The following is an 11125-nucleotide window of genomic DNA, read 5'->3' as shown; positions in this document are numbered from 1 at the left end:
GGGCACCTGCAGGTTTTCCTCATCATGTTTGCCGAACAGAGTAACTGCTTTCTCAGGATTTCTGATTAATAACCGTGCTTTGATATTCCGGCTAAGCAGCGATGCCACTATCAATTGCCCTGAAGAGAGAACCAACTATCAAAATTTACAAACAACAACCATGGCATTAAAGGAACAACTGAAATAAAGAATTAGCATACTTTAGATCAAAGCAGTACGTATTAATTCAGTCCAACTAATTTTCAAGGCTAAATTTTCTGGGAAATGCCATCGAAATCCCAGTATCATCACCAGGGTAAATATCTTCCAGTAAAGTCAAAATTTTGTACCATAACATACATCAATGGAAATGCTGCCGATTTTGTTAGCGGGATAAATATCTTCCAGTAACCCGAATTTTTTTAAATATGTTTATAACATTTGAAACAAATAAGTAATTAAATTGTCATTCAGTACAAATTAGGAATTATATAAAAGACTAGAAGGAAAAAGACCAATAGATGCCTACCCACACCACCAGTGCCACCAACAACAAGAACAAGCTTAGAAGACGAAGGAGGGGCAGTTTGGGAATCTGAATTTGGAGCTTGAATCACTTCTTGCACAGTGCGAAGAGCTGATGATGATCCAGCTTTGGAGCTTGAAACAGTCTTCAAGGACGAAAACCCAGAAGATGTAGTAAGGGGTGGAAGTGTAAGAAGAGGGATTCTTAGCGGGTTTTCTGGGAAATTTACAAGTGGGCGAGGAAGATTGGTAACGGGAGTGAAGAAGAGTTCGGTAGCCATGAATGAATGAATGAAGCTTGCAAATGCCGAGAGAACAGAGAACCGTTGGAGTTTGTGGTGGTTATATTTCAGATCATAATTCCGAAAATACCCTTAGATATATTTTTCAAGAGCCAATCTTCAAGGCAACATGTGTCCATGTCATGCCATGTTCATACAACCATAAATGGCACTATTTATTTGCAAGTTCATGTATGCCATGATAAATTTTCTTATAAAGATAAAATTGAGAGGAGGAGATCAATATGTATTTTGATCATGAAAATCTTATGTAAACATACAATGGTCATTGTAAAAACTTCTACTCTCATTTTGATCTGTGTTACAAATAATATAGTAAAACTATTATAGTAATAAATAACTTTATTAAAAGATAATAAAAAATCTCATGTGTCAAAGTTATTTGTTGATGTCTTGATGTATGTTGTAAATATGTTCACAGGCTGTTTGCTAGAGGATTTCATGGAGATGATTACTCTAGTGCTTATGAAACAAATTTTTGAATGAACAATGGTGTATGTGATTTTTTAATTTGAAATCTCTGAAACGTCTTGTGTATTGATTGGTTTAGTTTGATATCAGTCTAACATAGTCCTTAAGTTAAGGTCATGGAATGATGGTGATTGGATATGTCGTGAAGTATATCAAGATTATGATTGATCATATAAGATTCATTACTGTCGAGTCAAGATAAATATCTCACTATGTAACTTAATTATGATAATATTTCCTATTAAATCTATAGTCATAGCAAGAATGGGTCTTCCCCAAATCTAATATTAGTTTGATCATTGTTTGATTAACTAAACATTGATATCAAGGATAATTTAAAGTAAACACTATTTTCATGTCTCAACTTTTATGAGATAACGACTAATGAAATGATTAAATTGCATAGTAACTATATTATTGGCAAGTTCTTGTCCTTAATAGACACTTTATCATCTATGCGATTTGAATATCTTGAAACTTTGTTCTTTTGTTGTTATAGATAACATATTGATAATATCGTGTGCCAGTGGGGCACTAGAGTGAAGATTGATTTGAGGTTTAGAAATAGTCTTAAAAATGACCTAGTCTTAGAAGAGATACTCTAATCCAATCTCCAAATTATTTCAAAATAAATTATAAATTATGCAATGTTTTTATGTGCCACTTTCTATGAGTCATTACTAAAACTATGAAAGTGTGAGATGCATTTTGCCCTCCTTCTAGTGCCTAATTATTGTTGTGATTTCTTGTTACTAATTGACGTATGTAATTTAAAGTTTTGCGTAAGATAGATTATAACAATAAGAGTAAGAGTTTGAGAGGAATCAACTAAGTCAACTATATGTGTTTAAAATTAGGCCAAATGACTATTTCTCACCCAAGGTATGCTGTAATGACAAGTTTCCACCCTTTAACTATGGAAACACTAAACACCCACCCATGATTGGTTAAATTTAACAAAACCCTAACGGTGGTTAGGGTAAAATCGTCATTTTTTTTATAATATAAAAAATAAACTAAAATAGAATCTACTTTTGCCCTCATAAACTTTAAAAACTAAAATTTCCCCCCAGCCTAAGTTTTAAAAAATCACAGTTTCACCTAGGGTTTCGTTTTGAAATCTTCGGTGACATCTTCGGCTCCATTGCCGACGACCTCTCCCTCCCGAAGCATCCTCTCCTTCCGACGATCTCTTTCCTCCCATTTGAACGCCCGATCAACATCGGAGAAGTCGTGGAAGACGAAGAACTTCGTTGGTGAAGACGAAGTTCTTCATCTTCCCAAACGAAGACGAGACGACTCATCGTCGTTTGGGAAGACGAGACGACTCGTCGTCGTCTAGGAAGACGAGACAACTCATCATCGTCTAGAAAGACGATTTCTCTTCCTAGACGACGTATCTCTGCGCCGGATGGGTTGGGGTGGAGTTGAAGGGGGTCGTCGGTGGAAGAGAAACCGTCGGGAGGGGAAGACGGCCGGCGATGGCGTAGGAGAAAGTGAAAGGGTTTGGAAATAAACCCTAGGGGGGGAAATGCGATCTTTTCAAACTTAACTTAGGGAAAAAAATGTTAGTTTTTAAACTTTTAGGGGGAAAATGAGATTAAATTTACCACCGTTAGGGTTTTGTTAAATTTAACCGATCATAGGTGGGTATTTGGTATTTCCATAGTTAAAGGGTGGAAACTTGTCATTACAGCATACCTTGGGTGGGAAATAGTCGTTTGGCCTTAAAATTAACATGAAAGATAAGTGAATGAATGTAAAGTTAAAAAAAGAAGGAAGCATGACATCAAGATTTTTATGTGGTTTGACTCAATAATTAGAATGACTACGTCTACAATGTTTTTACTAGTTGTTTTGGAGGGAAAAGACCTCATTTGAATTCTTTGTCTCCCTTGAAAATCAATCTATAATTTTGAATTTAAATAGATGAGTTATTTTTGGTAACCAAGAAACTTTGTCTAGATTGGTTGGATGGACAAACCTCGAGGTGCAGTGACTAGACCTACAACCACTATGTCAGATAAGTTAAAGTTTTACAAATATAATATAAACTCGAACACAAGTATTTTTTTAAAAGTTTTAGTCTTTCACCGTTTTGTTAACCCTTATAGTCTAAATAGATGAATTTATGTCTATATTGATAACTTATATTTATATGGAAGTTAACATCTCTATTGGGTGGCTGTTATGAAGGTTTTGTAATGTAAGATCTGATTTGAAACTTTTCTCTTGATAACCGTCAAATGATCATTTTCAAATTTTAAATTATTTTGTCGAAACTCTCTTGGTCATTGGTATGCAAATATTTGAAGCCTCTAACTAAATTATTCACTGTTGTCTGATTCATCTAATCATCTTTTGATGGATGACCCCATACTTCTCATTTTTAACCTTATAATGCCACGAATACGACCTAATCAATAATTAATAATAATTTTCACTCAAAATTAAAACGTGATTATAAAATAATAATATTAAAAATAAATTTTATATTTATCTTTAGTATTTTATTTTTTAAAATTATCATATAATTATAAATTAACAAAAATAAAAAATAATATTTTAAATATTTAAATTATATAAAAAATTATTTCTTATTTTCTCTTCGTTTGTTTTAATAAATAGAGATGTCTTTGTCGTATGATTGTATATTAAAAGTAAATATATAATTTTTAAAAATATCATAGGTCTTTAAAAAAATTTTAAGAGGTTATTGAAAATTTTAAAAAAGTTTGTTGGTCTTTTGGAAATTTTTGGCATATTATTTTGCCCCTTAATAATTTCAAAAATAATAATTACACCTAAAAAAAACTAAATACAATAATATTTTTAAAAGTTAAATTATCATATTTAAAATATATGAATTTAATAAAAAAATATTTTTTTTATGTTTAAATTTAATAAATATTAAAAAAAAAATTTTATATTATTATTTTTTTAAATAGGGTTTGAATTTGAGTTTAAATATTAAAATATTATTTTATATAATTAAGAGTAAAAAAAATGTTTTTAAGACCACACCTTGGGTGGAAAATTTTATTTACTCTTATTTTAAGTTTTTAACAATAGCAGTGGGGAGCTCTTGTTATTCCTGTAATTGTTGGGAGATTTTACTAAAACCTCAGGGGATTGTTGTCATTAGTCCCAACCGCCAAGAGACTTTCACGAGTCAAACTGTGAAATCGAAGCCATAAAAACCGATTGACTGCAGTTCTCTGAAAAACACTAAGAATTCTAGCAGAAATGGCATCAAAAGCTCTCTCAAGATTGTCCAGTCTTCACAATCATTTGAGCCCTAAAGTAAAGTCAAACTCTTTCGTATTTCTTTCATTCATCGTTTTTTTTTTTTTAATAATATATATTTATTAATTTTATCTGGCGTTCAGGGTTTAGTGAAGCTTTCTCCAGACGTGAGTGAAGCTCTATCCAATGGAGAAGCTGTTGTTGCTCTTGAATCTACCATTATCTCCCATGGTATTCTCAAACTGGCTCTCTCTTTTCTGCTTTTATTATTCCCTTCTACTTTTGCAAGTAACGTTGCTGGGATTTGGTGCAGTTTGAGAACAATAATATTTGTAGTCACAAGAAGTTGCATACTTAGTTTTTCTGCTTTTGTCAATCCCTCTTAATGTGTTTCCTTGCTGGCCCGGCAATGTTACTGGGATTAGTTGCAATATGAGAATAGTCTCATGTTGCAATGTGTTGAATGTTTTAGTATTCCTTGCATTAACAGCTGCAATTTATCTCTTTTCTAGGAAATTCTTTTGGTAGAATGAAATTTGATTTAAGAACACACCTCATAGTATTGTAGATTTAATCTTTTGGGATCCCAAAAGTTTATCTCTGGTGACTACTCTTGAACTCTGTATGTTTTATTTTTGGGCTTGTGGAATAATTTATTTGTTTGAAAGAGTGAATGTGAAGGAGTTCCTGTTCTAATTTTTATTGTGACAATTGTGTGACATTGTGAAATGTGTGATCCCCTAGTATATTTTTGGTTGAATATGCTGAATTTCATGGTTTTATTAGCATTTGTTGCTTATGTGCAGGGATGCCATATCCTCAAAATTTGGAAACTGCAAAGACGGTGGAGGCAATTGTCAGGGAGAATGGAGCAGTTCCTGCAACGATTGCTATTTTAGATGGCGTGCCATGTATAGGTGTTTCTCTTAAAGTTTTTCTTGGAAGCTTTTTAAATGATAGCATGAAGGAATCCAAACTCTTTTCTATCTTATTGCCAGGTTTTAAATTTTGAGTACCTTTTCTTGGGGTACCTGAATTGTTTCCTGTTTTCTTTGTGGGATCGCAAAATTGGATCCAAATGTTAGACTCAGCAGCCTCTTTTTTCCTCTTATATGGTGGTTTAACATTTTATTTTCCCATGTTGCTAAGATATTGCTTTATGTAGGTTTGAGTATTGAAGAACTGGAAAGGCTTGCTAGGTTAGGAAGTAGAGCACAAAAGACAGCTCGGAGGGACATTGCTCATGTTGTGAGTGGCACTTAGATATCAATCACCATTTTCAATAAGGCTCTCTTATGAATGATCTTCTTATATGTATTTTTTTCAGTTTCTTCCTTGTTTTGGATTTTAATGTTCACGTAATATGAAATTTCTGTTGCATTACAGTTTTCTTGAATGAAATACTACACTGAATTATATCTAGCCATTTTGAAAACATATTATAAATGGTTTCGAAAAACCTGTTGTGTTGTAATTTCCAAAATTTTTTTAGCAGAAGAGATGATGGAATGCCATGAAACAATACACTGAACCTTCTATGCTGATTCAATTCACAATTAAGTTCATAAATGACTGATGCACTTTTCAGGTGGCTACCAGAGGGAATGGTGCAACTACTGTTTCTGCAACAATGTTTTTTGCTTCAATGGTAACTAACTTTAGGCTTAATTGTCTTAATTCTCTGTGCTTTGGCTTATACAAATTTCTTTGCATTTTTTTTCTTTCCAATTCTTGCAACATTAATGTTTATTTTGCTATTACTTAAATGCTCAAATTTCAATAGGTTGGCATCCCTGTATTTGTTACTGGGGGAATTGGAGGTGTACACCGGTATGGAGAGCAGAGTAAGTTTTGCATCCATTTTATCATGATAATAGATACTATTTGTTGTGCAATATGTTTCTTAATTTGCAATCAAGGAGTGATATGAGATGGCCCATCTTTATGACGTCTAGTTATGCTTTGTTAATTCCGAAGCCATTCTATATTCTGTATTGCAGGGGTCTTTTGAATTTTTAGTTGCAAAATTCAAACAATGTGGTTCATTAATCATCTGACTGTAGTAAGATGGTCTACGTGTAGATGAAAGAAATGGTTCTTTATTATGAAAAGCCGTGAACCTCTCACTTGGAATGATGTTTGCTGTAACTTGTTAGGAACCTAGCTCTTATTCTACTAAAACACAAAATTAAAACATAAAAAACATAATAAACTAAAACTATTTCATTAATCAAAATATTACAAAGATAAACCGAACATTTCGAAGAGTTCAGGGCCTCTCATTTTCTGGCCGTTCGAGGCGTCATAGACCTCCCTAAATCAGCCAAGGATAGCTGCCCTCAAACAAAACCCTAATATATTTTCTTCTTTTCTTCTTTTAAAACCCAAAACATATATTTATAATAGAAATTGACCATTGGATTGAGGACAAATGTCTCAATCCTAACATTTCCCTCCCCTTCAAAACCATATTGTCCTCAAGATGGATATTTATAGATTTTTTTTTCTTTTTAAATTTTTTTCTGATTTTTTAAATTTTTTTAATTTTTTTTTATTATTATTATTATTTTTTATCTCCCTACCCTCTCTCTCTACTGTTGCTTCTTCACTTTTTTTTTTTTTCAACACCCCACATCTTTTCTTTTTCTCTTCCTAAGAACCCCACTTATTGCCTTCTTTTCTATTTTCCCAACAAACCACAGCTCTCCTCCTTTTCCCAACAAACCAACCACCATTGCCCTCCACCTTTTTTCTTTATTTTTTTCTCTCTCCTTTCTCTTTTCTTCTCCTCGTTTTTTCTCTTCTTCTTTCTTCTCTGCTTTTTCTCCCTTCTGTCTTCTGACTTTTTTTTTTTTCGCTTCCGCCGGCATTTCATTTTCTTCTCCTTCTTCTTCTTCTTCTGTTTTCGTTTTCCTCTTCTTCTCTTTTTACACTTTCGGACTCATTTCTCCTTATGATTATTCTTCTTCAAGTCAGCCTCTTCTGTGACATTTTTTGGCGACTCTTCACTTTTTCTGGCGAATCTTCACTTTTTCGACTATCATCTGTCTTCCCCACTGGATTGAATGCTCTGATACTATTTTGTTAGGAATCTAACTCTTATTCTACTAAAACACAAAAAACATAATAAACTAAAACTATTTCATTAATCAAAATATTACAAGGATAAACCGAACATTTTGAAGAGTTTGGGGCCTCCCATTTTCCGGCCATTCGAGGTGCCAGAGACCTCCCTAAATTAGCTAAGGATGACTGCCCTCAAACAAAATCCTAATATATTTTCTTCTTTTCTTCTTTTAAAACCCAAAACATATATTTATAATAGAAATTGACCATTGGATTGAGGACAAGTGTCCCAACCCTAACATAACTTTAGCAAGATAGCACCTACTTAATCATTGTATCATGTGATGGGCACACAAGAACTTGTCCTTTATTTTTATAGAGCTATTATCCTATTTTTTAACTGGTTGCAATTTAATATTATAGCTCTTGCTGTTATCTTGCCTCCTGTGGTTGGGAGGTAGAAAATGTTTTTTGTTCTTGTTTTTTATGATTATTTAAAATCAAAAGATAATATAGGATTATACATGCAGAAATATCAATGGATGAGATGAGTCATATTAGTTTTTGAAGGGCTAGACCATAATCCTTTTTTTTTTTTTTTTTCTAGAAACCATTCAATTAGTAATTCTCTGCACCATTTCTTGTTTTGATGTTCTCTATGCAGCAATGGATATATCCTCAGATCTTACAGAGCTTGGAAGAACTCCAGTAGCTGTCATCTCTGCTGGTGTAAAGTCCATTTTAGATATTCCGAGGACCCTTGAGTATTTGGTACTTACTATTTCATCTCCAATATCTGTATAGTGATTCGCCTCAGATTCTGAACTTTGTCACCATCAGTACAGGAAACTCAGGGAGTTTGTGTTGCTGCCTATAAGACTCATGAGTTCCCAGCTTTTTTCACTGAAACTAGTGGCTGCAAGGTATTAATGGTCAACTTTGTCTGGTGCATTTTCCTTTGAGTTATGATACATAATGAATATTTAGGTTTTAATATAGAATTCAATATATGGTGGTTATCTAAAATGATATTCAATGATGGTGCCTAACAGTCATATTGGTTTTGCTGTGGTGCTCTCTTTTCACCATCATAAAAAGAGAGGTTTATCCAAGCAAATGTCCATGCATTAGATATCTTAATTGGTGGTCACACAATTAACTTGATCTCATTAGTAATCATATACTAACCCATTTTCATTTTAATGGTAAAAAATAGATAAACATTTCTTCTTCAATGGGAAGAAAGAGCAGAGTGGGGAAACAATTTGACATGTTGGAAGCTCTATTTCTCTCTCTCTCTGATGTAAAGGACTCCTCAAAAGAGAGGAGGTCAATATACTGTGCTTGCATTTTCTGGCTGGAAGTCCCAAGAAGATTTTTAAGTTCAGAAGCCATTAGAATAATGATGGTTGCTGAAATGGCTTCTAGATTGCAAGTGAATTAAAATGCATATATTTATTCTGTGCATGCTTTCTTTTAATTTTGGTTTGTGTAAACATGTCTTCTTTGACTTTTGACAAAAATTTAGGTGCCTTGTCGTGTCGATAGCCCACAAGAATGTGCTCGGTTAATAGGCAAGTGAAACTGTTGGCTCATGTTATATTTATTTTAATAATAAAAAATTTGTAAGTAATTCCTGTTTTCTGTTATGGCGGTTATTATCGATTTCAGATGCAAACCTAAAACTTAAGCTTGGATCTGGAATCTTGATTGCTGTTCCAATACCAAAAGAACACTCAGCTTCTGGAAACTTAATTGAGTCAGCAATCCAGACTGCCCTTAGAGAAGCAAGGTGAAATCATCTTTTTCTCATCAAACATAATTACATTTCCATTTTATAGTTTCTTTATATACGTTACCATGGACCTAATTCTACTTGACCTACAACTCTTGTTCGACAGGGAAAAGAACATAACAGGAAATGCTGAGACTCCATTTTTGCTTGCAAGAGTGAATGAATTAACCAGAGGAGTGTCACTCTCTTCAAGTATCCTTTTCTTATTATATTGAAGAATAAGTGTATTTGTTTACATTCTTTGCATGTAATTGGTGTTTAAGCAGCAGGACACCGCAGCTGCTTGTGAACTTTTTAATTGCATAGGAACAGAAAAAAAAAAACCCTGTAATAGTATATTAATAGATTTTATATTTCTACTTTGAGTTGCAAATGATGTTTTGAGTGTTTCTTTATGCTTAACTAAATTTTTAGACATTGCACTTGTGAAAAATAATGCTCTTGTTGGCGCTAAGATTGCCGCAGCTCTTTCCCAGCTTAGACAACATTGTAGTTAAGGTAAATTTCATATTCTTTATTGATTTGTTTATGATGTTTCAATAAAAATGTACTTTTTAAATTAAATAGAGAAAAAACAAGCTGCATCTCTTAAAAATTTGTCATTAGATCTGTATGTTACTTTGATCATTGCTCATGAGTCATTGAGAAATTGCCATTGTATTATCATCTTTTTCTGGATTTTCAGTGTGCTCAAATTTTCTAGCAGTAATTATATATATTTTGAAGTGAATAGATTGATAGTGTGTACTGGTGCTCTAATTATTTCTGTAGAGAGAATATTCTATAATTTCGTATATATGAAACTATTAAACTTAAATTGAGTACTTGGAATAATTTGAAGTGAGACTATTTTGCATTCTCTCTATCCCTGATCCCTTCTTGTATGAGGTATGATTTGATTTTGGCTTTCGTGGTTCTGATTTTTGGCAGGATTTGTTCAGTTAGCATTCTATGCTCAAGATAGCTTGGATTACACACATATTTACATTATTTTGAATTTAATTTCTTCCAGTTCTAATAGACCAAATCAACCATTAAAAATTATGTAGATATTGAACTTCTGAAGAAAAGTTTCAGCCTATTTTGATAATTTATATGCACTTTTAGAAGTTGTGTGGAAGGAAAGACCATGGAGACAAGGAATTAAACTGAATGCTAAGGGGAAAAATGAAAAGGAAAATCATCTCATTTGTGATAATATCACAAGATATCCTTACATCAACATGAGAGTATCTTATATAAGTTATTTTTCTGTAAAAGTGGTGTTTTGTAAATTGTGATGAGATTTATAGTGAACCTCTACAATATTGTGAGATCAAAATCTTCATGTCTTCAGTTAATATGTATTTGCTTTAAAATGCATGTAAATTTGTTATGCCTTAATCTGATAGAGAAGCAATTTTGTACAAGTTTTTATGGAAATTTATCATAATTTTATGAGATCAACTTATTGCAAATTTGCAACACAAACCATGAAAAAAAATCAAACCAAAAACCAGGAATTTTTATAATATATAATATAATGTATCAATGCATCGTACGTATTCACACGCATTAGTATGCACCCACGTGAATGCACCCGCGCGCACTTAGTGATTAGAATGAAGTAAATCTGTACTTCATTTAGCTTGTTATCGGTAACTCTCTTTGTTCATCATGAAAATTCTGTTTTTGTGTAGCTTCATTAGTGAAATCAGTGGCCTTCTGATGGGGGTTAACCCTGGTTGGTTAGGAACCTTCA

General features: G+C 32.8%; 2 protein-coding genes across 3 annotated transcripts; one reads left to right on the top strand and one right to left on the bottom strand.

Annotated features, from left to right (window-relative positions):
* Window positions 1-6: 6 nt before the first annotated feature.
* Window positions 7-861, bottom strand: LOC123226398 (the record flags this gene model as incomplete). The annotated part of the gene is given in 2 exon segments (XM_044650911.1): window positions 7-119; window positions 509-861. Coding segments are annotated over 2 exon segments (390 nt in total), but the record flags the coding sequence as incomplete, so codon positions are not given.
* Window positions 862-4505: 3644 nt separating this feature from the next.
* LOC123225073 (pseudouridine-5'-phosphate glycosidase-like) lies at window positions 4506-10793 on the top strand. 2 transcript variants are annotated; one of them, XM_044648925.1, is made up of 13 exons: window positions 4506-4580; window positions 4667-4754; window positions 5330-5440; window positions 5689-5771; window positions 6112-6171; window positions 6307-6367; window positions 8254-8360; window positions 8435-8512; window positions 9118-9163; window positions 9261-9381; window positions 9491-9576; window positions 9799-9882; window positions 10434-10793. In XM_044648925.1, the coding sequence occupies exons 1-12, from the start codon at window positions 4524-4526 to the stop codon at window positions 9879-9881; spliced, it is 981 nt and encodes a 326-aa protein (XP_044504860.1). In that variant the 5' UTR covers window positions 4506-4523; the 3' UTR covers window position 9882; window positions 10434-10793. The 2 variants fall into 2 exon arrangements, with proteins under 2 accessions (XP_044504860.1, XP_044504859.1); XM_044648924.1 differs by having other exon boundaries at window positions 10315-10793.
* Window positions 10794-11125: the final 332 nt, after the last annotated feature.

This window comes from Mangifera indica, chromosome 9 (assembly GCF_011075055.1).
Source record: "Mangifera indica cultivar Alphonso chromosome 9, CATAS_Mindica_2.1, whole genome shotgun sequence".
NCBI lineage: Eukaryota > Viridiplantae > Streptophyta > Magnoliopsida > Sapindales > Anacardiaceae > Mangifera > Mangifera indica.
Note: the sequence above shows the minus strand (reverse complement) of the source record. Positions and strands in the feature narration are given on the sequence as shown.